The sequence below is a fragment of the Epinephelus fuscoguttatus genome, linkage group LG21 (genome assembly GCF_011397635.1).
Source record: "Epinephelus fuscoguttatus linkage group LG21, E.fuscoguttatus.final_Chr_v1".
NCBI classification, from domain to species: domain Eukaryota; kingdom Metazoa; phylum Chordata; class Actinopteri; order Perciformes; family Serranidae; genus Epinephelus; species Epinephelus fuscoguttatus.
In genome coordinates, this window is record NC_064772.1 from 13518610 (window position 1) to 13546593 (window position 27984).

General features: G+C 41.7%; 1 protein-coding gene across 2 annotated transcripts; it reads left to right on the plus strand.

The window, feature by feature from the left end:
* Window positions 1-547: 547 nt before the first annotated feature.
* gad2 (glutamate decarboxylase 2) lies at window positions 548-27959 on the plus strand. 2 transcript variants are annotated; one of them, XM_049565396.1, is made up of 16 exons: window positions 548-665; window positions 1606-1668; window positions 1805-1951; window positions 2655-2888; window positions 4436-4526; window positions 5342-5454; window positions 5939-6054; window positions 6513-6592; window positions 8823-8877; window positions 9053-9169; window positions 11922-11986; window positions 12083-12161; window positions 12250-12399; window positions 17514-17621; window positions 20635-20724; window positions 24472-27959. In XM_049565396.1, the coding sequence occupies exons 1-16, from the start codon at window positions 659-661 to the stop codon at window positions 24643-24645; spliced, it is 1689 nt and encodes a 562-aa protein (XP_049421353.1). In that variant the 5' UTR covers window positions 548-658; the 3' UTR covers window positions 24646-27959. The 2 variants fall into 2 exon arrangements, with proteins under 2 accessions (XP_049421353.1, XP_049421352.1); XM_049565395.1 differs by lacking the exon at window positions 548-665 and adding an exon at window positions 672-1336.
* The last annotated feature ends 25 nt before the right edge of the window (window positions 27960-27984 follow it).

The following is a 27984-nucleotide window of genomic DNA, read 5'->3' on the forward strand; positions in this document are numbered from 1 at the left end:
TTTACTGTAATTTCATACACAAATATTACAGTATCATCACGACTTTGCCACAGGGTTCACTTTATTTTAATGAGTCTTTTGTGGCATTAAATGGTTGCAGGCGATTGCCTTCATAAATCATAACAGATGTGGCTCAGGCATGATGCCCGCAGGCTGCGTTTGCTGTCAGTCATGTTGAAACGATAAGAAAACAGGCAGAACATGTGACAGTGTTGGATTGTATGTGTTGTGATTTGTAGCAGATAATGTGTGGAATTATGGTCTGATGGTATTTCAGCTTTAATTTTCTATTTTTTGTCTTCTTTTTTTGTTACTTTAGCCTCATCCAAAATCTACAACACAGTGTCCATCCACTTTTATGCTGGATAATTGTATTTATATGCAACCATAAAAAGAGAGATCTATAGAAATTATTCACCCTGAAACAAATAAACTACAGTTAATAAACAAGTAACGGGTAATGAATACTTTTAGAGTAACGAGCCCCAGCACTGACAGCAGAGAGGAGGGACCCATGCGCACTTTACTGCATTTGAACCAAGTCTCCTCGGTGTCCCGCTGCTTCCTCCACCGGAGGCGGGCAATTAGAGCAGCCGGTCTCCAAAAAAATAGGTCTGCGGTCGCCGGGCAGATGAATTAGTTGGCATTCACTGTCTGTATGGAGGGTAAGTTTGTGCGCGCACGGGCACAAAATGTTGGGGATGTATGGAGTCACGACGCGCTACGCAACGCAGTTCGTCATGACTTGAAGTGAATCACGATGGGATTTCTTTAGTGACGTGACATTTAGGTTAGAAGCAATTAGGCATGGCTTGTGTGTGCTGCATATTTACCAGCAGCTGTGGCATATAGCTGCTTTTCACCACTTTTTTTGGGCTGCAGTTTGTTTTTATTTTTATTTCCATCCAAAGCAGGCATCTCAACGCAGCTGAACTCTTGCACTATATTTCCCATGAGGTGAGGAGAGCGTGGTGCGCCGGATTTCTCTTGGAGGACGCTGCTTTACGCTCCGTGCACCTGTGGACGCCTGCAAAAAGAGCACCGTGGACGCCTTTTGCGTGTCTTTTTTTCTCTACCATACGCGTTTTATTTTTAGGGTCTTTCACCCAGCACAAAGCGTCTATCGGATGCACGGCTGCAGCAGTCGGAGAGGTCTGGTCACATTCAGCACCACATCAGCTTTGAACAGCGCCGGGTCGTCGCGTGTGGATGGGCTCTGTCGGTCTCCGTGTCTCCAGCAGCTCCTAACTACCGGCAACAATGGCATCGCAGGGTTTCTGGTCTCTCGGCGGAGATAATGCGGGGGCCAACACCGGGAGTCAGAGCCCCAGTACGCGTGAGTGGCTTTTTGTCTTGAAAGCAGCTGTGATGGAGCGGGGCGCAGCTCTAATTCCAGTGCATTGTCTCAAACCAGTGCGTCTGGCCGAGTGAAAAACCAAACAGGCCTGCTGTGTCTATCTGCTTTACGCATTTTTTTTCCCGTTTCACCCTGCAATATGCGAGAATGTTGCTCTTTTCCTCTAACTTGCATGGCGCCTTTTGTGCTTCTGTCGTAAAGTTGGACTCCTGTGCATCCTTATTTGATTTATCCCCTCTCTCTTGCAGCCAGGGCTTGGTGCCAAGCGGCGGCCCAGAAATTATCCGGAGGAATTGGATCGAAATTATGTGGTATGTCGGAGGGAGTGGGGGGTTGGTTGGTGAGGGGGGCGCAACGTGCCAGTTTTTACCAATCGTTTCATTCACGTTCTGGCCTTATCGACAGCGTAATAAAAATATCTTAATGCTGTTTTGTGATGTTTCAAAGCGCTGCTAAATGTCGGGGAAGTGGAGAAAGCCGCCGAGCCGGCCGCCAAGCAGCCGCCGGGGACAGAAGCTGCAGGCACCTGCGGCTGCAACAAATCCTGCAACTGCACCAAAGCTGCTGTGGTCTTCTCCAACCTCTATTCAACAGGTACAAAAGCATGCTGCAAACCTGGAGATTAAACACTGCCGGACTCCTGATCTGTCTCATTGAGTCACAGCTTGGCCTTGCTTTGGATTACCGTCGTTTAGTCAGTGTAAAAATGACATAAAAAGTCATTATTTATTATAAGTGTAGTTTTTTTTCTTTTTTAAATAAAAGAAAAACAGCAAGCAATGTGTAAATTGGCATTTTGCAAATCGATTTTATTTGTCAATATCTGTTATTTAAATGTCATTTTATTGATCCGCTTTATTCTTTGTTCCCACCGCCAGTAAAATACACATACAAATTAAATAAAAATGGCAGAACATGTGCAAATTTGGATGGAATTAATCATAAAGTGCTTCGTTTACATTAAGATTTAATATGCGCAATATTCAGTAAACTATAGTGGACATTTTTGCAGTTTTTCCGGAGAGGTCACCTTCAGCAGAATCTCTTGCTCAGAGGTGTTGAACGTTGCATGAACTCCAAAAACTTACTTTAATTTGCAGACCTTAAATGTAACAAAATATGGGCTTTTTTGTCCCGTCTACAGGCCTGCAGGATCATTTCACAACATCGAAAAGAATGCATGCAAACATGATTTTATGAGACTCTTCTGCACAGAAATATAAATCACAAAATGTCTCCCCTGCTGCTGCTGCTGCTCCCGCGTTTGTTTATTTATTTATTTATATTTTATTTACAGACCTGTTACCTGCCATGGACGGCGACACCAAAACAATGACCTTCCTGCAGGAAGTTGTGGATATTTTACTGGCCTACATCGTGGAGTCTTTCGACCGGGACACCAAAGTTATTGATTTTCATTATCCAAACGAGCTTCTTCAGATGAACAACTGGGAGCTGCAGGGCGAGCCGGCCACCCTGGATGATATCTTGATCAGCTGTCGCGCTACTCTCAAATACGCCATCAAAACAGGTCAGGTCTGCAGGCTCAAATGTTTGATACACGCTTGATAAATAAGCTGCTTTATTTTTGACTATTTAAATATGCTAAAAACAGTTTCAGTGTGGCGTGTTAGGAAATATTCCCGCTTTAAAGCTGCACCTGACACATTTATGCAGGCCTAAATCCCGGCCTGCTACAATTCTTTGTGTTTAATATGTCTAAATCACAATATATTGACATATTTAATAACTCATACAATGAGGGGAAGAACTATTTATAGCACAGAGTTCTAGATTATAACAGAAAAAAATCACAAACTTGATTTTTAGGTGAATCCTATCTCCATTTTAATTAAGGTTTATCCTGCAAAAATCTACACAGTGAAGACAGAATAAAACAAAGCACAGAGCAGAAAGCAATCTGTGTTTAAAAAAGATAAAAATAAATAATGTCTATAATAAAAATCAACCAGCAAGTTGTTCTCCTCCTCCTCCTCCTCCTCCTCTTGGCCACCAGACCGATAAATGCAGTGACGCAGTAAATCTGGTTCACCAAGTAGGAGATAATAGGCTAATAACCAGCAGGCTTCATAGGCCAAGTCCATTATTCTCTCGGCACTGACACATGCAGGGGAAAATTTACAGCACAGCACAGAAACCCCCAAAACAAATACAGATATACATTATATAATTTTTTTTTGCAGCTCTTTAACTCCATTTGATCAGATTATAGACATGTGACAAATTGCATATGACAAATATAAGGACATTTTAAAGTGTTTTATAATGCACAGTATTTGTAACAATTAAAACTCCTTCTGTGAAGACATATTCTATATTATTAACTGTCTTTTACTGCCGTTCATTATCTGTTATACACCAGCATCCACTCATGGGTGCACATGAGTTATAGACAAGTTGTTGACAAATGCATTATGAATGTAACAGCTTAAACTACATTACAGTGTATTATAAGCCATTTATTACTGTAAATGTTTATTATCACAGCTAAATTGAGGAAGTTAAAGTATCAGATCAGAGTAGGATTTATTGCCAAGAATGTTTTTACTCATGAGAGATTTGCTTTGGTTTTTGGTGCCAAGATGCAGCAAACAATAAACATATTAAGAGGAAATGATAATAAAATAAGGCAAAAATTTAAGTGTCTTCCTGAGACAGTAATTGTGGATCAGACTTGTTAAGGAGACATTTAGAATTTCTTGTTTAAAAAAAAAAAAGAAAAACATTTAATTTAGTGTTTTTTTTATAGCTCCTCAGTGTGTGATGTAACCTGTAATATTAAACAAAGGTGGGGAAACTCTATTTTGGTGTTTATACCCTCCACTAAATTCCTACATTACCCATACAACACCAAATGCTTTCATTATTTCTCAAGATGATTTAAACATCACCGCAGCTGCATTTCTAACCTGCAGTTAAAGCGTCGACGAGATGGCAGTGTCTCTGCCTTTTTCACAAACTCAGCTTAAACGCACAGAAATTTCAATTTTCCTGACGCCTGATAAAACTGTTCAAATTGCAGCCATCTCACACCCCTTTCCCCCTCTTCCTCCTCAGCCCACCCCAGGTACTTCAATCAGCTCTCTACAGGATTAGACATGGTCGGACTGGCAGCCGATTGGCTAACGTCCACCGCCAACACCAATATGTAAGTATGTGGCCCCCTTGCTTCATCATGATTTTAAATGCTGATAATGATAATGACAATGAATTCCATTTCCGGTCCATCCGTATGCCGTCTGCACGTGCTGATAGCGGCTTCTCTCTTTTTTTTTTCACTCAATCATGGCAAATGAAAAAGGTGAAATGAAAGGCAGACCCCCTCCTTTACTCCCCCTCCCACCTCTGCCTTTTATCCCTCCCCCCTCACCTCCAATCTCCATGGGGATTCAAGGGGAGAAAATTAGCCCTGAAATTAAATTCAGACTAATCTGAAGCTAATTTTGGTGTGTGTTTTTGGGGTGATAAACTCTGCAAGAGTCAGCCTTGGCAACTGTGAGGCACTGCAAAATAAGCCTTAAAAGGGTTTAAAATTACTGCTGCTGATACGCTGTGTATTAGTAGGAAAATATATCAGGAGGCTCAGACTGAAAATGTACTTTTTTAGTGCAGCGAGGATGATGAAGATATGAGGCTTCTGTACAGCAGAAAGCACATTTGGTCTGAAATGTGCCCTGCGCAGTGGAAAAAGAAACGTATGTTCGTACATTTTGTTCAGAAGCATCAGTGCAAATGAAAATCTTATTGCCTCCTCAGAGTGGAAGGTGTGGCCTGTAAGACCACCGAAAATTCTGCATCTTTATCTTCAAAGAATTTGAATTATTCAGTGTTTTATCTGCCATCAATTTCAACTCTGAAACAGCCAAACTGGAAAAAAAAGTCAGTTTACTGGCTATATCCTGGAGATGAGTCATGCGCATTTTTGTGTAACAAGCAGCATGTGATGTCCCTTGTGTAACGCAGGTTCACCTATGAGGTGGCTCCTGTCTTTGTGCTGCTGGAATACGTCACTCTGAAGAAGATGAGGGAGATCATTGGCTGGCCGGATGGGCGAGGAGATGGCATTTTCTCGCCTGGTATGTATGGTGACGCCAAACCCACCACCCCTCTGTTTCACTGAAGATGGAACTGCCTCTGTGTGTGTGTGTGTGCGCTGTAATTTGCATTTTGATGATATAAATGGAACTCGTTTCAAAGCCAATTAGCATAAAATAATTTTTCCAACTTAAGCCCCCACCTCACCACCCTCCCTCCAGTCTTTAATTCCTCCCATGCTTTTCTGTCTGACACGTGGCGAGGAGCAATCACTGGAGAATGTGATGACAAAGGCCATGATTGGCTCTGACATTGTGGACAGTTGGATGCTGTGTCATTGCTCGATGCGCTCCTGATACACTGTGAACAAAGGATTTCTGTTGTTCTATCATTATAACAAACATGCACGGAATTTTTCAAACTGTGCTCTGAAGCCCTGCGTTACTCCCTTGAGACTGTGCCAGTCAGGGCTGTGATGTGGGCCTGACACTGGCTGTAAATCACTGGGTCCTGTCTGTCCTCCAGGTGGTGCTATTTCTAATATGTACGCCATGCTGCTGGCTCGCTTCAAGATGTTCCCCGAAGTGAAGGAGAAAGGAATGTCATCTGTTCCCCGACTGGTGGCCTTCACATCCGAACATGTAGGCATTTATGTTTTAATTAAACTGTCAATATGTGTCCTAATGGATCAAATAATGAACACTGACTTTCTTTAACCAAAAGTCAAAGATCATCCTCTCCAGTGGAGGAATAACTTTTTATTTTCCACATTAACCGTGGCTGTGCTTGATGTGTGTGTTATAAAAGTGCCTTTGTGTCATGTTCATACCACCAGCGCTGATATAAAGCTGACATTATGTGTGTGAGACGCTGCAGGACACAAGGTGACTGGTGTGTCTGCCACATTATATGTCACCTCCTTCATCTTTAAAGGACATTTAAAAGATGCTGTGAGGCAAAGACGCCATTTAGTGACACACAAACCTTTTAGAGCTGCCTGACCAATGTTATATTTCCAGATGTTTTCCCCCTCCTGTAACCTGGTGTGCAGACAGTTCAACATAATTTCTATTTTATTTCTTCTTTGTCTCATTTTCAGAGCCATTTTTCAATCAAAAAAGGTGCGGCAGCTCTTGGCATCGGGACAGAGAGTGTGATCTGCATCAAAGCAGACGAAAGGTAAAGTCCGCCTCTCATTTCAGCCGTATAAATATAAATGGTGTGGGAATACTCTATGGAAAATCTGCATGCAAGCTTCATGCATGACAACTCAGAGAACGCAGAGAAAGAGAGTGTTCCCCTAAGCAATGTCTGTGTCCACTCCACACAATAAAATCCTATCCAGACAGAGAATGTCTCAGGGTATGTCAACTACAAAACATATAAACTAATCAGACCTTAAATTTGATGCTAACGCTAGCTGTTGGAGCTAGCCCCATGCCTTGACCAACATTTACGTTAGCAAATGCATGTCAGCTGCGTCTTCATCCATCTCATCTGAATTACAAACTAAATTAAGCCATAACCCAATTTTGGCAGCAAGCTAGCTATGACCTGGAGGTATTACATCAGTTCAAACAAAGGATTTCATTGGTCGAGCCTACATTTCCGCAAGCGGACATCTGCTGAAAATCAAGGTCTTTCCAAATAATGTTCTGCTGGGATGTGCAAGCATTCATAAGAACCCTCAAAATCTGTTTTTGTAAACTTCTATCCAATTTTTTGGACAAAAATCCATGCTTGGTGTAAAAGCATAAAACTGCTGTATAGTAGTTCGTGTTGTAGTAGTTTTACTAGTATTTTACTGTTACTTAACGTTTCTAAAAGTCCAGAGGAAAATGTACATTTACTCCACTACATTTATAGATGGCTGTGGTTACCTTGCAGATGAAGATTTTACTGAAAATGGCACATGATTAGCTTATACAGTCAAATACCAGAGATCAAACCACTGGTTACCAACCTTTTGGTTTGTGACACCCTGCAAAACAAAGTGTCTAGTTGGGGTCCTTTTGAGGCCATAGAGGTATATACTGGATATTTAATCTGCAAACTGTCTCCCAAAGGATTGAATGATGAGATACCATGGCATGTCATCCTATAGTGGATTTGGGGATCTCAAAAGACCGATTTATGATACACAGCATAAAAGTATACAATGTTGACCGATGTGTTCATTCATAAGATAAACATTTTTGTAGATAATATTGTAAATAGCCTTTATTGTGTAAGGAGCTTGAGTTTACCATGTTTTTCCCATGTTTTTCTTGTTCCCTTGTTCTTTCGTTTGTGGGATATGTGACACATGGTGCACAGGCTGTTGTCAATTATTAAGAAATACGCCCACAGCTGATGAATTCCCCCACACCTGTGCATACCTTTGAAATGGGTGGAGCAGTTTCTGTTTAAGCTCAGTGCTGGAAATAATGGTGTTGAACACTCTTGACGAAGGTCCAGGAGGACTGAGATGTTAGTGTCACTAATAAATTGTGAAGCTGAGCAAGAACAGTGTGTGGGATTTTCTGTTCAGAGGCCCACAGAGGTAAAATTATGAAATATTTCACAAATATGTTGAGAATTTGAGAAAATTCCAGAAAGGTTTTTTCTTTTTTCCTTCTCCCAAAAATCACCTCTTGACCCCTCAAATTTATCTTGTGACCCTTTTTCGGGACCAGCCCTTTAGGTTGCGATCTCTGAACAAAACTGCCTACAGTGCCTGTATACTTAGCAGTTAAACCCAACTTTACCTCAACCAGCTACAGCAGTAAAATGCTGCTTACACTTTGATGCATCAGTATGAAGCACATTTTGCTGATAATACTTAAAGGAACACTTCACTCCCAGTATGATCATTTATATATCAGTTACTCACCCCATGTTACATTGAATTTGTGAAGAATTTTTTTTTCTTGTCTGTCTCCAAAATGAACAAAGAATCCAAATACAAAGGAAATTCTGAATGAATTGAAGTCGTAGGGGTCCACATTTTACAACAGCAAAACTATATGAAAACATTCAAACTCTCACACAACTCATGCAGAATAATCCAAGTCTCATTCACTCAGTCGTATGCTCAGTACTTCCAAAACAGATGTCTTTTTTGAAAACCTTAGTATTTAAAACTGAACAGAAAGTGAAACTTCTCAAAGCCAGACTCCATTGAGAAAAACAGTAATTTTACTTCACTGAACATGGGAGCTGTTCGTCTACCATGGCATTGATCAGTTGGTTAGTTTATGTTATTGTTTTTTTAAGTTTCAGTTTTCTTCAGGACATTTTCTTGTCATGAAGTATTTTGATATTGATTTCTTGGTATCATCACATAAGTAAAAGATCCGAATACTTACTCCACCATTAATGAATTCACAAACAACTCAAGACGCAACTGAGGCTTATTTTTTCTTTGCAGTGGTAAAATGATCCCAGCCGACCTTGAGAGGCGAATACTGGAGGCGAAACAGAAGGTAATGAGATACACATTAATAACACAAGCTATAAATACTGCAGATATTACTTCATACAGCCCTCATTTTCTGATACTCAGTTGACTGAAACCACCCTGATTATGAAACATGTTGGCATTATTATAACTGCATCAGCTGCTTTGTGTACAGTCATTTCCTGTTTGTGTCTCTGCAGGGCTTTGTTCCTTTCTTTGTTAGCGCAACTGCGGGCACAACAGTGTACGGAGCCTTTGACCCGCTCATCGCCATTTCTGACATCTGCAAAAAGTACAGCGTCTGGATGCATGTGGATGTGAGTAAAACAAACTGACCTTTTCATATGGAATCTGCATAAACATCTCCCACTGCCTCGTTAAAAACTCTGTTATTACCTAAAACGTCTGCGGTGCACAACATCTCTCCACAGCAGGGGTTTTAGTGAAGGAATACACAGAGCTCACCAGTGAGTTTGACAAATCTATTATGTCTGTCTCGCCTCTAACCGCTTGCGGTTGACCCAGATAGGAGCCAGCCATTTCCTATCTAACACTGGGGATTAGAAAAACTGGAACAGAGGCTGTAAATCATCTCCTCCCCTGACTTTGCCATCATGGGCCCTCTCACTGAAGGAACTCTATCTATTAATGAAGGTGATTTAGTCCTGACAGGGGGACACCTCTATTAAGAGGCATAAATGGCCTTATCTATCATTCCTCAACTGGCTGAGATGAGAAAAAACAACATCCTGCTTTGGAGTGTTGTGGCACCTGCTGCTTTTGTCGGAGTATGTGCTGTTGCGGGTGCAGCTCCCCGTGAAATAAATGTGCTCTGTGGCCTTCTTAGCTCTCAGTAGGAAACATTATGAGGCTGGATATCCAGAGACGCTGGCAAAAACATCCACATGAACTTCTCACATTTAGACCTTTTTGAAGCTGATAATGATATCAATGTTTGGAGTAAAGAATATATAAGTCGTGAAGAATGTTCTGACCTGCTATAGCTAATGAGCTGGAGGAACCTTCAAAGCAGTTAAATGAATATGTTGTGCTCCAAGTGCCAAAAAATATATTTGGAAAAATTCAACAGCAATGTCTCTTCCCAGAAATCATGACTCATCAGTACTCAAGATAATCCACAGACCTTGTTGTGAGCAGTTTCATGTAGGAACTATTTTCTTACTACCAAACTACACCTGTCAATCAGGTCCCAAGAAATGCGCCACACTAAGCAACTGATTTTCATAGTGGCCAAAGAATGGACTCACAACTTCTGAGTCGCTCATGTGATGCCATTAGGCCCCAAAACCTTTCTTCTCATAGACTAACATTGGAAAGGAGATGCCTGTAAATCCATGGACGCATTTTTCTGAGCATCACAATCCCCATTAAAACGATTCGTCTTACTATCAGAAGTTGATTCATTTGGTCCGATAATATTCCAAAAGTTTATAAGAGCCACATGAATAAATCACTTTATCCTCATTTAATTTAACAGATTGTTAAACCAGAGGTAGCCAGCTGGGCCTGTGTAAGTCACAAGTGCGCTTGCTCTAAGCAGTGTCGATCATCCAGGTAATTTTATACGCTGCAGACTGACGTTTTTGGCTTTGTGCACCACAAAGCAAATCTCATAGGAATGAACGGTGTTTGATTTTGAGGTGAACTGTCCCTTTAACAGCAGAGGTCTACCAATGAATTGGCTAGGTCGATATACCAGCCAGTGTACCTTAGCTAAATATGTGTAAGCAAACGTGATCACCATTTTGTTCAGCCACTAAAGAGTACTGACTAGTTCCTCATTTTTAGAATTAGGAACAAATAGAATTCTTAAAAATTGGTCATTACTGTACAAAGTTTAGCATTTGTCTTGCCATCTGACTTGTAGGGAGATCTAGGCTTGTTAAAGGTATACTGTAAAGGATTGTCGTTTACTATTTGTTTGTAAAAACACTCACTAATGGAAGTATAAGTAAAACCCAACCCAAGATTCTGTCAGTTGGCCTGTTTGCCTCACTATATTTGTGTGTGGTAACTCGTTGCAGCCTTTTAATAAAACCCGACGTCACCTGAGTGCTGTGGGGGTACACACTAATGAACGCCCCAAGCACAAAATAAAAAATAAAATGTACTTTCACATACTTCTAGTGGGTCATGAGTGATGACTGAGGGGGATTTTGTCTGTATCAGTCTATACATTGTGTTTAAGGAAAATCCTGCAGGGTATATCTTAAATTAATTGTGCTAGATTAAAATTTTTAAATATTCATTTATTTAGAAGATTTTTAAGTCAGTTTTATTGAAGTCACCTAATATCATTGCATTTCTACTATACATATACAGACTTCCCTCTGCACCTGCAGAGTCTATCAAGTGTTTGAATCGAGTCCAACTCTTACAAATGATTATACTTAACCTTCACAAAAAGGCACTCAAGATGTATTGACTCAGGGCGCAATGAACTCAAAGACTAAGTTAGAGTAAGTGTAGCCACACTACCACCCCTGGAATATCTGTCAGCTTTTTATGAAGAGTAATATCTGAGTTCAATTTTATTTAGTTTTATATTTTTATTACAAAGCCATGTCTCATATAGTGATAACACTGGGTTTATGCAAGACAACCCATGCACAAAGCAACTCAGTTTTAGACACAAGGCATATAGCATTGAGAATGATTTTTGATCCCCTAATGTCATTTAGTTTGAAGTATTCATAGGAATTTAAATGAGAGTTTAGTAGAACCAAAGCTTTGAGGCAACTTTGCTGAGGTTGTAGAGATTTGATATATTAATCACAACTGGATAGACACATAAAACACAACTGAGGTTTTGTAAAGGATGGGGAACTTTCAACGGACAGATCTTTAAAAGAACGGTCCAAATCAAAGCAGCTGAGGCCAAGATATCCTGACTTTGGTTTACCAAAATCCTGGATCCTTCATTTCCCATAATGCAAAGTCATGTCTTTAAGACTTTAAACTTATTTTTCATGTAAAATCAGTGGAGTGTCCCTTTAATGAAAATTATTCAAACTTATATGTTTCTTTGTTATGTGTGTGTCCTGTCAGGGTGCGTGGGGAGGAAGTCTGCTCATGTCCCGGAGACACAGGTGGAAGCTGGATGGGGTTGAGAGGCAAGTAAAAACGTTCTGGGGGGGTAAACACAAACTGAGAAGAAGCTAACGAGCATTTGAACCAAACAGCTAAACTAAAGTTTTTGTTACCTGCAGGGCCAATTCAGTAACATGGAACCCACACAAGATGATGTCAGTCCCTCTGCAGTGTTCAGCCCTGCTGGTCAGAGAGGAGGTACGCCTCATCGTCACATTCATACATATGAATATTTGTTTTTGGTTTTCTTGTGGTGATAATAAACATTCTGGATGTGATTCCACAGGGTCTGATGCAGAACTGCAATCAGATGCACGCCTGCTACCTGTTCCAGCAGGACAAGCACTACGACCTTTCCTACGACACCGGAGACAAAGCGCTGCAGTGCGGACGCCATGTGGACATTTTCAAGTTGTGGCTCATGTGGAGAGCTAAGGTCAGGACAAGCTAACATGGACATTTGCTTTTGCTCATGTTTGTGTGAAGTTATTTGATATATAGACTGATTTTTTTGGTGTTGGACATCCTAGTCAGTGTGTGATGTCAGCCTCTAGACATATATTTAATTATATATTAAATCAATCAATCAATAAAATAAATATATAAGATAAACATAAAATATATAATAATAATTATAATAACACCAGTGGTTTTGGGGATTTTTTTCTCGTGAACACATGTCAGGGATACTCAACCTGCTATGGCCGGGGGCCACTTTTGCAAAATGAAAGTAATTAAACAAACATTAATAATATTTATCAGATAAAATGAATCAACATTAAAAGGCCCATAACTCATCTTTCTTTGAAATTCTTTATTTTCAGATTAACAGGTTTAGGATCAGCATGAGTCAGCAAAATCAAGGCAAATTGCCTGTTTTTAATTTTACCTTTGCTTCCCTCACTCATCTCAAATCCAGTTGCAGATCAGGTGTGCACAGGGGCGTTTCTAAGATTTGAGGACAATTGGGGCTTAGGCCAGACCTCTGTCAAGGTGTCAGGGGGTCCTACCCTGGCACCTTCTACTTTTGATTTAAAAAAAAAAAAAAAAAGCATTTTGATGTTTTTATGCACTCCAGAAAAGGACGACACCTTATTTACACTTTAAGTATAACATTAATTCCCAGTGTGAATCCATTTTTCCTTTCTATCATAAATTAGAAAATGGTCAGCAGGCCACGCTCCACCCAACAATTGCGGGTCAGATTTGGGCCACTGGTCATATGTTGAGCATCACTGATATACATTAAAACTGCCTAAGCAGCAAAACATGCTGAGTTAGGGATGAGATCACGTTATGCTGTGTTAGCTCCTGCTAACCAGGCAGGGAGAGCCGGACGGTCCTTTAGAGCTGCTTCAAACAATCAGCTGTTGATGCCTCCCCACCCAGTAGGCTACCATCACAGAAAGATTCTAATTCTGTGGGAAACGCTGAATGCTGATAATAATAAGCGTGGAATTCCAAGACAACCATAAACATGGCAACATGCACCACGATTTTTTTTAGAAAAGCTGTCATGGAATCAGGCATTTCAGGCTCCAACAGTCACAAAAACAGCCTGTGTAATCCTGGTGGGGCTGAATTGGAGTCAAACCCTGAACCACAGAGTGTCTGCAGGTCCTAAAAAGAGTCCTAAAATGTTGTCGTCGTCGTCCTCCGCTTATCCGGGTCTGGGTCGCGGGGGCAGCAGCCTCAGCAAGGAAGCCCAGACAGTCCTCTCCCCAGCCACTTCCACCAGCTCTTCCGCGGGAACCCTGAGGCGTTCCCAGGCCAGCCGGGTGATGTAGTCGCTCCAGCGTGTCCTGGGGCGGCCCCGAGGTCTCCTCCCGGTTGGACATGCCCGAAACACCTCCCAAGGGAGGCGTCCGGAAGGCATCCTTACCAGATGCCCGAACCACCTCAACTGGCTCCTCTCGATGTGGAGGAGCAGCGGCTCTACTCCGAGTCCCTCCCGAATGTCTGAGCTCCTCACCCTATCCCTAAGGCTGAGCCCAGCCACCCTGCGGAGGAAACTCATTTCGGCCGCTTGTATTCGCGATCTCATTCTTTCGGTCACTACCCAGAGCTCGTGACCATAGGTGAGGGTTGGAACGAAGATCGACCGGTAAATCGAGAGCTTCGCTTTCTGGCCAAGCTCCCTTTTCACCACAACGGACCGGTTAAGCGCCCGCATCACTGCTGACGCTGCCCCAATCCTCCTGTCAATCTCCCGCTCCATCCTACCCTCACTCGTGAACAAGATCCCGAGATACTTAAACTCCTCCACCTGAGGAAGGACCTCCCCCCTGACCTGGAGTGGGCAATCCACCCTTTTCCGGCTGAGGACCATGGCCTCGGACTTGGAGGTGCTGATTCTCATCCCAGCTGCTTCACACTCGGCTGCGAACCGCCCCAGTGAGAGCTGGAAGTCACTGTTCGATGGAGCTAGGAGGACCACGTCATCCGCAAAAAGCAGGGACGAGATTCTCCCATCACCGAACCTGACACCCTCCACCACTCGGCTGCGCCTAGAAATTCTGTCCATAAAAGTTATGAACAGAACCGGTGACAAAGGGCAGCCCTGGCGGAGTCCAACCTCACCGGGAACAGGTCCGACTTACTGCCAGCCACGCGAACCAGACTCATGCTCCTTCGGTACAGGGACTGGATGGCCCTTAGCAAGGGGCCACCCACCCCATACTCCCGGAGCACCCCCCACAGGATGCCCCTGGGGACACGGTCGTAAGCCTTCTCCAAATCCACAAAACACATGTGGACTGGTTGGGCACCCTGGCGAGGATAAAGAGCTGGTCCACGGTTCCGCATCCGGGACAAAAACCACATTGCTCCTCCTCGATCCGAGGTTCAACTATCGACCGGACCCTCTTCTCCAGCACCCTGGAGTAGACCTTACCGGGTAGGCTGAGGAGTGTGATCCCCCTGTAGTTGGAACACACCCTCTGGTCCCCTTTCTTGAAAATGGGGACCACCACCCCGGTCTGCCCAGAGGCACTGCCCCGATGTCCACGCAATGTTGCAGAGGCGTGTCAGCCAAGACAGCCCTACAACATCCAGAGCCTTGAGATATCCGGGACGAATCTCATCCACCCCCGGGGCTCCGCCGCCTCGGAGTTGTTTCACCACCTCGGCGACTTCTGCCCCAGAAATTGGACGACCCGCCCCTGAGACCCCCGTCTCTGTTTCCTCACTGGAATACGTGTTGGTGGGATTGAGGAGCTCCTCAAAGTATTCCTTCCACCGCCCGACAATGTCCCCAGTTGACGTCAGCAGCTCCCCGCCTCCACTGTAAACAGTGTGAGCAAGTTGCCGCCTTCCCCCCCTGAGGTGCCGGACAGTTTGTCAGAACCTCTTTGGAGCCGATCGATAGTCTTCCTCCATGGCCTCACCGAACTCCTCCCACGCCCAAGTTTTTGCCTCCACGACTGCCGCCGCTCTCGCCCGGCCCGCTGGCCCGCTCAGACCAACCATGCCCTGTAGGCCTCCTTCCTCAGCCTGATGGCTCCACTGTCCTCTGGTGTCCTCCAGCAGGTTTTGGGATTACCGCCGCGACTGGCACCAGCGGCCTTGCGGCCACAGCTCGCAACCGCCGCCTCAACAATGGCAGAGCGGAACAAGGCCCATTCGGACTCAATGTCCCCCTCTGCCCTCAGGACACGATTGAAGCTCTCCCGGAGGTGGGAGTTGAAGATCATCTGGACAGGTTCTTCCGCCAGGCGTTCCCAGCAGACCCTCACTGTTCGTTTGGGCCTGCCAGGTCTGCGCGGCGCCTTCCCCCACCATCTGATCCAACTCACCACCAGGTGGTGATCAGTTGACAGCTCTGCTCCTCTCTTCACCCGAGTGTCCAGAACATATGGCCGCAGGTCAAATGATACGACTACAAAGTCGATCATTGACCTGCGACCTAGGCTGTCCTGGTGCCACGTGCACCGATGGACATCCTTATGTTTGAACATGGTGTTAGTTATGGCCAAACTGCGACCCGCACAGAAGTCCAATAACTGAACACCACTCGAGTTCAGATCGGGCAGGCCGTTCCTCCCAATCACGCCCCTCCAGGTCCCGCTGTCATTGCCCACATGAGCGTTGAAGTCCCCCAGCAGAACAATGGAGTCCCCGGTTGGGGCACTGTCCAGCACCCGTCCCAGAGACTCCAAAAAGGGTGGGTACTCTGAACTGTTGTTCGGTGCATAAGCACAGACAACAGTCAGGACCCGTTCCCCGACCCGAAGGCGCAGGGAAGCAACCCTTTCGTCTACTGGGGTAAACCCCAACGTACAGGCAGAGAGTCTGGGGGCTATCAGAAAGCCCACCCCGGCCCTCCGCCTCTCACCCGGAGCAACTCCAGCGAAGGAGAGAGTCCAACCCCTCTCAAGGACTAGGGTTCCAGAGCCGGAACTATGTGTCGAGGTGAGGCCGACTATATCTAGCCGGTAACGCTCAGCCTCTTCCACAAGCTCCGGCTCCTTCCCCGCCAGAGAGGTGACATTCCATGTCCCAAGAGCCAACTTCTGTAACCGAGGATCGGACCGCCAAGGCCCCCGCCTTGGTCTGCTGCCCAATCCACATTGCACCGAACCCTTCTGGATCCCTCTACGGGTGGTGGGCCTGCAGGGGGACGAACCCATGTAGCCGGTTCGGGCTGGGCCCGGCTGGACCCCATGGGCGAAGGCCCAACCACCAGACGCTCGCCCACGGACCCCAACCCCAGGCCTGGCTCCAGGGCGGGGCCCCGGTAACCCTCCGGGCCGGGTACACTTGTCCTTGATCATAACCATCATGAAGGGTCTTTTGAAATGTCCTAAAATGTCCTAAAGTCATATTCATATAAATATTCACTTAAAATTAATTCACTAGTCTTTCATTTGAATTTTTGAGGTCTTGAAAAAATGAATTGAATATAATGATTGAAATTTTATTTAATTTATCCATCCTTTAATTTCTTTTTCATCAAAATGAGTCTTTAAATCTTAAAACCTATCACTGAGCCTAATACTGTGTTTTTACTTTATACTTGCACTTACCTTACGGCAAAATGTAGATTACCAGTATCACTCTGATAAACATATTCCGACATCAAACCTACCTCTGCAGGAACCACTTGCATATCAACAGTTACTTACCTTTATACTTACCTGTAATGCTAGAAAGAAATCAGCCTTAAATTTGTTTAAAAAAAATTATGTTGATAAGGTCTTTAAAAGCATTAGATTTAAATGGTTGTTACCTGCAGACACTAATCATTTTTCTTTAATTTGTTTTGGACATTTAAATTCTAATGGATGTATTTGATTAAGTGTGTCATACTTTCTTTGATGTTGCTTTTTTACTTTCTGACATTATGAGTGCATGACAGATGTGTGAGTGTCGGGAGACTGAATTAAATGCATTTTCTGGACAATCTTGTACAATTTTGTAGCAGAAAAATATATTTTCTGCATCTTATTTACACACTTGCACAAATACCTTCAGTTTCATAATAGCCATGTAATATTATTTAGTCTGAATGAATGTTTAAAACTAACAGATGTAAAATCTTCTCTTCGACAGGGCACCATTGGGTTTGAAGCTCAGATTGACAAGTGCTTGGAGCTGTCAGAGTATCTCTACAACAAGATCAAAGACAGAGAAGGATACGAAATGGTCTTTGATGGAAAAGTAGGTCCACATTTAACTTTCCCTCTCCACAGTAATAATTCATCCGCAGCTACACAATCAGAGAAAAGCAGCTAACATTAGTCCACGCTGCTTCTTTTACCTCCGTGTGTTCGGTGTCATTATGGGTGACTTGATTGACGCGCAGTGCGCTTTTTCTTTGTGTTGGATGAATGCCATTTTTACCTCTAGCTGCAAGTATAATGTGCTGCTATTATGTTTAATGAATAGCATAACTGCCTGTAATTGCTCATATGCATATGAATAGCACAGCGTCTGAAATATCCTCCACCGAGAAGGACCACAACAGCACAAACATATGCGGGATAGATAGGGTTATTAAGCTAAAAACTGTTTTATGAAAGGAGTGCTTGGACACCCAGAGTCATTTATAGTGAAAGCTCTTTAATGTTTCAAGCCTTATTGTTTTCCTGCTGAGCCACAAAAGGCTAAGAGCATCATAACCCAGAGGGTGGTGGGGAAAAAGCCAACTCCTCTGGGCAGTGGCCCAGGTGTTCACTTGTCTGTACCTCCCATTGAGCTATTACATCAATCTGATGTTGAATATACTACGGCCGAACCAGCCCAGCTGTATAAATGAGGCTGGCGTGCATGGCTAGTCAGCTGTTGGTAATGAATGCTTTTCCACTCACTGGCAGGCAGGCAGGCTGCTCCAGCGAGGCTTCAGATGCCAAAAAATAGAGCTGTGTGGGGCTTTCAGACATATAGAGAATCTGAGGAGGAGGCAGGCTACCTGTCTGATGCCGGCAACACCTAATGGATTTCCTTTTTGAGCTTTGGAGAGCCATTTTTAAATTGAATCTTCTCTGGCTCGGAGAAATCAGTGGACTACTTTCAACTCCTTTTATCTTGTGGTATCTGTAGGATTTCAGGCGAGGATGACTGGTAAATATGTGTATATACTGCATATCTGTGAATATGAAGTTGTAGGTGTACTTGTACATCTATATGTAATATATGTAATTACAGATTATGTCTACTTGTCCATAAGGCTGGGTGGTATGTTTGCCATTAAAATATTAATAATCAAATTTTTCCAATTTCGCCATTACAATATGGTAAATGTGTGTAGAATCATGTCAGATGTCAAATTGCTGTTAATATCAATTGACTTTCATCCACTGTTATGTATTACATCAGGAAACTCTTCACATGTAAAAAATAACATGTAACATTTACATGTATACCGCTAGTAATGTTAGTTTTTAATTACAATGTGCAGCCCAGTCACTGGAAGAAAATGTTGGCATTGTACATTTTTGCAAACCATGGATACTTGTATTTGTATGTTTCATACACATGAAATCAATTATTATCAGTTATTATAATGACGGAGTTCTGATTACATGTTTATGAGCTGACATTGTCAGAGGCTGCCAAGCTGTAGACCACTGTTTGAGACCAACAATCAACAAAACCTGTTGTTATTTAGTGAGTTATTGCTGTGTCTTCTAAAAGCTTTATAGCTACAAAAAAGTTGTTGTTTATCTAAGACAATGCTGTGTCTCCTGCTGGGATTGTGCCACCAGAACTGAGTATTTTAAGTCATAATATGTTCTTTTCCATTCCATAACTAAGTGTGTTTTGTGCCTTAACATAGCCACATATTAACCACAGCATTGTTGAAATGTAGAGTTTTAATATATCCACTGCATAATAATGTATAAATGAAATTTATCCGTGGTTTTCAGAAACGTACAATGCTAACATTTATTCTGGGGATTTTGTGGCTGCTAAAACAACCCTGATGAAAGACTTAATCAAAATTGCAAAAATGCTCCTTAAAACTCACTGACTGCATAAAAATAATGGCTGTAGCTACCGTGATGTCACCCATTGGTTTGTGACCTTGCATTGTAAAGCCTTGAGTTTGGCATTTTGGTCATTGCCATCTTGATTTTTTGGAGCAAGAAGTGACCATATTTGGACGAGAGGATGGAGCTGTGAAGGAGCAGCCTGTCACCCCAAGTGGCCATGCACTTAATTATGCATAACTTAAGGCTTGATGAAATGTAAAAAAGTGAGTTATAGAAAAATGTACCCCCCATACAGTTGTCTAATGTTGAAATTAGCCACAGAGACCAAAACCATTTTGTACCAGGCTGTAAACATGTTTATTTCTGCTATCAAGTTGGGGATTTTATCATGGGGGTCTATGGGGATTGACTCGCTTTTGGAGGCAGCCTCTAGTGGCCATTTTAGGCTCATCTGCGTTGACTTAATTTTGTAGCCCCAGAGGGGTGCCACTTGTCGGGATCGGGTAATAATTATTCATGCATGAGCAAGTCTTTTTGCATTACACATAGTTATTAAATTCATTGCTAAGACAAAAACACTGATTAGAGCAGCTAAAAAACACACAACTACTATTGTTTTATAGCACTTCTCAAGTTACTCTAATAGCTTAAAGGTCGAGTTTGTAGGACTTAGAGGCATCTAGTGGCGAAGTTGCAGATTGCAAGCAACTGAATGGCACTGGCTACAGCTTGTTCAGTTTGGGCTACTGTAAGAATAACACAGCTGACTCCGCGGACAAGGACCTGCTCCGTTTGTAGATATAAACGGTTCATTCTAAAGTAATGAAAACACAACATTTCTTATTTTGGGGTGATTATTAACTAATGAAAACATAGTTCTGAATTTTATATACCATTTCTCCCAATAGATGCCCCAAAATCCTACATGGTGGACCTTTAAATTTTTATTGCTAGAAGAAGTGACAACCCTGGTGATTATAATGCCACCACTGGGGGGCACCAAAGACAAGAAATGCTCAAAATCTGTACATAGTGGCTTTAATTTTATCAACAGAATTAAAAAAAACAATCATATCATCACGATATAATGAAATTCTGCAATATTATACATATATATCTATATCTATATATCTCTCTCTATATATATAATATACTGAGCCCTGAAGTAAGTGTGCATGTTTTGCCTTGTACGGCTGTTTATTCCTCTCATCTCTTGTCGCCTCTTTGTGTTCCCACAGCCTCAGCACACCAATGTCTGCTTCTGGTACCTGCCTCCTGGGATCCGCTACATGGAGGACAAAGAGGAGAGAAAGAAACGCTTGCACAAGGTGGGTGAGCAGAGATAAGAAGCCTGACTATAATATCTACCAAAAACACCTTTCACTGCACCTTGCATTTGCCCTACAAGCCTGTTATTCCTATCCAGTGTGACCATCACATGTCCTGCTCATTAGTGGACGTCCACTTCTACTCAGGATTATAAAAATACTTGAGCATGCACGTGAGCTATACTTAGTAAATTGTGACAGTCTTAAAATACGATACACAGAGGGACAGAGGGAGTGAGACTATTCAGTTAGCTAAAGAGGCGGTCATTCAGAGGATCCCACAGCAGCAGGGGCCTACTAATTGACAATTAGGACAAACAGATGGTGTACGTGATGGCCATACAAAGAGCTCTCTTTCTCTGTAAAACCCTCCACCATAAATTGTCATAGCACATCAGATGGAGTGATTTCCTTTTGTTTTACAAAGTTTGAAAAAACACAGTGGATACGCCTCACTGAAACCGAGTGTTTGGACAGCTCGCTCTTATTCCACAGACTCTGACACTTAGACAGAGGGATGACGTTCTTCTGAAGGATAACTGGAAAGTTGTTGAAAGACTGATTAGACGGAAATCTGCAGCTGCTGATTGATTATTTTACAGAAACTGCAGCTGGACACCTGTAAGAGATTTGGAGGGAACAATGATGTGATGAGAGACAGTACTGGCCGCAGCACTGCAGCCTTTATATACTGTCAGCCCCATGATGGAAGAAAATTCTTTACCTAAATTACAATACCACAGTGGACAAATACTCTGATACAAGTGAAAGTCCTGCAGAAGTCTGCAAATGTTCTTAAAGTATCAAACACTGAGGTATTTGTTATGCAAAGTCTCCCATTTTAGAGGGTTTGAATGACAATGCTTTCAAAGTCCTGAAATGTGATTTCCTTTTTTTTTTTACCCTTATGCATACAAGATAATAATTTGTAACAAACTCGTAAGTTTCTAAGTTTTTACAGGACTTCAGGGGTTCTCTTGTTAGTTTTTTTTCTGTTGCAGTTTACAGCTTTATCATGTTTATAAGAACAAGATGGCCTTGCATAAATGCCAGTGTAGTTGAGTTAAAAATACCTGTAATGGGATGTGCCTTTAATTTCTAACAATACATCATATTTAATAAGTTGTGCAAATGTTTTGTATGTGAATCAAAGTAACAAATAACTGTAGTAGTTAAGTAAATGTAGTGAATGTAATGGTGTGGTTTACGTGAGACACAGTTAAATGCTGTATACACACTAAAAAAGCTCTAGGATTTATACACACCTACTTAAAAATGTGCAAGGGCACATAAGTAACAATATTTGACACAGTTATTACTTTGGCAGTTTTCTTTTGTAAATACGGGTCAAGAGATGACAGCAAACTGAACAAACTACAGAGCGTGCAGAGAGACCCTCATCGTCTTTCCACGCCACCGCCCTGCTGAACTCAGCTTTTGTATCAGGTTGGATGTGGTGCCCCCCTGGTGGTCACAGTATACTCATTACTATACACTAGACTACAGCACTGAATATTTCCTTCTAAAATGTAGTGGAGTACAAGTATAGAGTAGCATAAATTGAATATAATTAAGTGAATTGCCTTAAAATTGTAAATGCACTTAGTTTCTTTCCACCACAGTTCAGGCTTCTTTATACAACTGTCTACACCAGCAGATCTTAATCATCTAACTGACGTTAAAACCAACTGTGGTTGCTCAAGGAGTTAGTAAAGTTTTAAAAGTCTATTTTAAGTTTTCAACTTAATACCCTCAGTGTTAATAAAATAATAAAATTCTTGCCAGATTATGCAGGACCTGCAGGGCGCTGTCTATGAGTCACAGTTAACTTAAGCTCTTTGGCAGCAAACTGAACCTCATGTGCATATGAGTCACAATACTGCAACCAAGTGTGGTCATTTCTAATTTACTGTGCAGATCCTACATTATCCAAAATGACAAGCACCAGCCCTAACATGATGCAATAGAGAAACATATATTGAAATGTTTTCCAGTTCCAAACTTCAACTGCATCACAGCACAGAATCCTCACTGACATCAAGACTTTCACTGCTTTGCTCTCAGAGATAACCTCTCAACTTGGCGGCAGCAGTCAGAGCTGTGTGTACCAGAGCTGTGTGTCAGGTTTAGCTGTCAGACTGGTGGGAGATAATAAACTACATGCATCAGGATCACAGTGATCTGAGGAGGAAATGTGATGTGTTTAGTTGCTGAAAAAGAAAATAAAAAAGGAGACACACAAATCTGATAACAGACGCTTTTTAAAATAATAATTAAACTAACTTTAGAAAGAAAAACATTTTAAAAATTGGCGTATAAGGAGTCAAGAAAGGATACAATGAGGGGGTACAGTTGGTCATCAATGGCAATTTTTTTGCATGATGACTTTGACTAACATATTTAGTCATGTGATCAGACCTCTAGTTCATTTTCTTTGGTTTAGTGTAGAGGGAAAAAGAATCTTGTGTTTGTAACCTGCTGGCTCGCAGTGCTAACTTAATTCATACTCAACAAACTTTAAATTTTGCGTGTTTGAATCTTTTTTTTTTTCATGAAACTGCAGATTACTTGAAAAAGGGCTTTTTATACTTTTAAATTCAGTTAGCGCCAACAGAGTTCAAACTGTGTTATACTCACCTGTGGCAGTTCATTAATTAGTAAACATAACGTAAAATTGGCAGCACGGTGGTGTGGTGGTTAGCACTGTCGCCTCACAGCAAGAGGGTTCCTGGTTCAAACCTCCCGGGACCCCCTTTGTGTGGAGTTTGCATGTTCTCCCCATGTCAGCGTGTGTTTTCTCCAGGTACTCCAGCTTCCTCCCACAGTCCAAAGACATGCAGGTTAACTGGTGACTGGTGTGAATGGTGTGTATGGTTGCCTGTCTCTATGTGTCAGCCCTGGGATAGTCTGGCGACCTGTCCAAGGTGTACCCCGTCTCTCGCCCGATGTCAGCTGGGATAACAACGCAACCTAGTATGCGCGTATGTGTGGGATGCTACACTAGTGACATAAGTGACATGTCGTATGTGTATCCGAGACATTATGTTAGAGACAAAAGTACTTATTTAATGCCAAACCATGACATTTTTTTCTAAACCTAACCATGTAATTTTGTTGCCTTAACCTAACCAGGTAGTTTTGGAGCAGAACTGCAACTTTTTTTGTGATATAAAGGACATGTTTAAAACTGTAACTGTTAGAACGGTAATATATGTCATTTTGGGGCTGGAATCTACAGAACTATTGAAATGATAGAAACTGTTTGTGGAGTACAGTCTCACAACCCACTGGCTATCACCTGATGATGATGAGCCTCGGAGGCCAACAGCCAGTATTACGGGAGATCTGATGTAGCCAGTGGATATCTGGGCCAAGATTTCCTCTACCATGTGCCGGTTGTTGTTTACTTTAAATTAGCAACTTCAGACAGGTCCAAACAACAATTCAGCCAATCCCCATAAACAAATACCTGCATATGTATGTATGTAGATAAAAAGCTAAATTGTTATCAGATGATAGGTGATGGGTTCTGTGATTGCATTTCAGCCAATTCATTCCACCTCTCTTACCCTGGATGCACTGTTAACTTACAGGCCTTCAAAGCCCTCTCATACATGATTGGTCAATACTACTCTGACTAAAAAAGTGAACCCAGAATGCTTCCGGTACCAAACTCTTTAAATATAACAAATGATTTTCTCTTCCGTACCCTCAGAATTCATGCTGTCTTTACTGGATTTTTTTAAGGTGGCTCCAGTGATAAAAGCCAGAATGATGGAGTACGGGACAACTATGGTCAGCTACCAACCACAAGGAGACAAGGTCAACTTTTTCCGCATGGTGATCTCAAATCCTGCCGCAACCTTCGAGGACATCGACTTTCTTATTGAGGAGATTGAACGACTGGGCCAGGATCTATAAGACTCATCGCACCAAATCCTCCTGTACTTTTCCCCCTTGACGGATGAATTGTTTGTCGTGAATGTACTGGTAAACTTTTTCTTTTCTCTCTCTCTTTCCTCCAAAGTCGCATATTTAAGAGTATATTTGAGAAAAAAAGATCTACAGATATATCCATATATTATGTATTGTAGCTTTGCCGTGGACTGACTTGGTCCAAAGCTATGTAAAAGTGCTTCTGTCTGCCTTTCCTATAGTGTAGTAGATCCCAGAGTAGTGTAAGTGATGTAACTTTATATGTCCTTTTTGTGATATGAAATGCTTGTGCAATAGGTCGATGAAGAAGAATTTATTTTTTAATCATTTGTCATTTGCAGAGTATGTTGTTAAGTGCCAAACGTGGTTGTGTTCTATTGTGACTTTACATTTTAAACTTCTGGTTTAAAACAAAAAAAAAGCACTTCACCTTACCTCAGCTTAATCAACTGCCTTTGCATCTGCACATAGTACTCCAAGCGGTGATCTTTGGACAATACACTCTTGACTGGTGATGTACAGCAGCACCAACACATGTTAAATAAGTATCCCAACCAGAACAAGCAGTCACTGGGATTTGGAAATATGTATAAAAGAAGGCATTTTCATCAAAATTACACAACGGCAAAGTCAATTCAAAGCATTTATAAAGCCATGTCAGTTCATCGTGCATCACATCAGCCTCTGACAGTTTGGTCCGCAGCTTATGATGCTAATTTAATGTTGCTGCTTATTACTTCTAACACTTTCTATTCTTTTTACACACACTTCTTTCTAATGTATTTAAGGTGAGTAAGGCTTGTTAAATTGTTTTGTTTGACGTAACCAGCTCCATGCACATATCAGAATGGGTACCATTTCCAACCAGGCTGTATGTTTAGTTGTCCTGAGTGTGCTTTACATGTTGTAATGATGATCCAAAATGAGAATAATCAACATTAAGAGGTCACGTAAAGTTAAAATCCTTAAAATTATTATGTATTTCAAACTCAATTTTTCCTACGTTCAACGGCTTATTTAGCCATTTAAATTAGTTTTTAATTGCCTCTCCTTACAATAGTTTTAAATGTTAGTGGCGGAGTCCGCCACCACTTGGAATTCAAGTTGCATACCCGTGCACCTATGAGCTAATAGATCAAATTCAAACTTAAAAGTTTCATCTCAGAGTGTCTGTGACATTCAGAAAAAATGAGTCATTGTCTTGTTTTTTGAATGATTATGTCTTAAAAAGCAAAATAGGCAACTGCCAGGGGCCCCAGACCAAAGCCCTGAATTCACTGCATGTCAGCTGGTTCTGGTAATTTGATTAAATGCAAATTGCCACATTTAACAACAATATCAACAGGCCCTGCATTGTTAGCTGATCCATGCTATGTCTTGCAACGGTATCCCATGTACGGAAACCAAGAATGGCAGTGCCTGCAATTATTTTTTTAATGCTGTTATTTCGAGATCACAAACTAAGTGTTGTGTTATCTCTATTTCGCATTAGTTTTCTCGAAATCATGGGATAATTATGGAGAGCTCAAAGATGAGTGTCTTGTTTATTTAATCACACCTGATTTCAGTCTTCAAGATCACAAGGACACACTGCAATTTCTGCCTGTTGGACCTTAATTGAAGTACAGCAATGATGTGTCATTTTCAGCAACATTTTCATCTTAAATCACTTTCTACAGTTGTCAAGATGCCATCTATGGATGCTGGCACGGCACTCTTGATCCTCCACTCCTTTTGTTTGCTATCAGGTTGATTATCTCTTTATCTCGAGAAAACAAAGTCCATAACGACGATAAGATAATGAAATTCTTAGCTCATTATCTCAAGTTAGCACTGGACTTTATGGGAACTTGTGGCCAGTGATTGTTCTAGGCAGCTTGGTTTTGCACTTGCTGCTATCACCAGTAACCACAGGTTTTTCTAAATCAACCAGGACGAAAATTTTAAGGTTTTTAACTTCAGAGATGTGCAACCTCTCATCTACAGTACCATAACAAGAGAGCATATTTGTCAGTGTTGTTTTTGGACGAGCACTTAAAGAAAGATGGAGGATCTTAAGAAATCTGGGAACAGGGCAATAACGGTGTTATAGGAACTTCACCAGACTTGCAGCTACTGCATACCTGACATCACTTGCACTAAATCATCAGGGGAGGAGGAAGCATCCCTTAGCATTGCAACTGAGATTTCTTCTTTATTCATTCACAAGCAATATTTGGGTGTGGGTCCAATCTGTATACCCTGCAAAATATCAAAAGAAAAGGTGAATTCAAGTGTACAGTAGTTAACGATAATCAAGTTTGCTACTAGTTAGCAAAAACATAAACTAAAACCACGCTTACTGTAGGCAGGTTAGTCGATGGAAACGTGAACCCTGATTTAACAAGCAGAGGTTCTGTAGCATTTTCATTAGAACAAGTTAGAAAAGCACAATTTGCTCAACACGGTCGCTCAGTGTACAATCACTTTTGATCATAGATTGTAAATAGTATTTCAAGATGTCCTAAGTACATATATTTGTGTATACATGAGTGTATATAAGACATATAACCAGAGACTATTTGTGAGGTAAAGTTATTCATATTTTCTCTATCTCCAATATAGATTACCTGTATTTTCATCCTGTTTGTCCAAAAGGCTTTTTTCCTGTGTGTATGTATGTATGTATGTATGTCAGATACTTGACTTGGTTTGTGACTCTTCTCGCTATTTCAAAGAAAAACATGTTTCAGGGACTGGCTTTAAAGAAACTGACAGATTTCATCTTGAAATATATTCGAGTCTTGCTCAGAGACTCTGGTGTTTGGATTTTAAATGAATATGCAAAGCCATTTTGACTCTGAAGCCCTGTGTGTTTTTTTCTGTGCACAAGTGAATACTTGACGGTATGTGCCAATGTGTACCTTAGTGTGTTTGTAACTGTGTTGCCTTAGTATAAATTTGCCAGTATTGTCTAGTTTTCCTCCGAAGAGGAGGTTGTGCACTTTAGAGTATACACATGACCTAATAACGTGCAATGTCCAATGGTTGTTCATAAGTTGATGTTGAAAAAAAATTACTCAAAAATGTAACTTAAGCTCTTTGGTCTGAATGTGATATGAATCAAGGGTCTGTTGGAAGTTAAAGCAGTTCTTCTTTTTTTTTTTTTTTTTTGAGTTTACAGATATTTAGAGATAAAGTTTTACTGTTTCACATCCCCACACAGATTACCCTAAAATTTATATACTTTTTAGATTTATTATTTCTGTTTACAGATAAAATTGGCGTACACACTGTGACACAGACAACATCAGGTTTAATACAGCGACACAGGAATCTCACTGT

Coding starts and splice junctions, on each gene's coding strand:
- gad2 (XM_049565395.1), top strand. CDS start 1,261: ATGGCATCGCAGGGTTTCTGGTCTCTCGGCGGAGATAATGCGGGGGCC. Junction 6,593..8,822: donor TGCATCAAAGCAGACGAAAG/GTAAAGTCCGCC, acceptor TTTTCTTTGCAG/TGGTAAAATGATCCCAGCCG. Junction 20,725..24,471: donor GAAAGAAACGCTTGCACAAG/GTGGGTGAGCAG, acceptor GATTTTTTTAAG/GTGGCTCCAGTGATAAAAGC.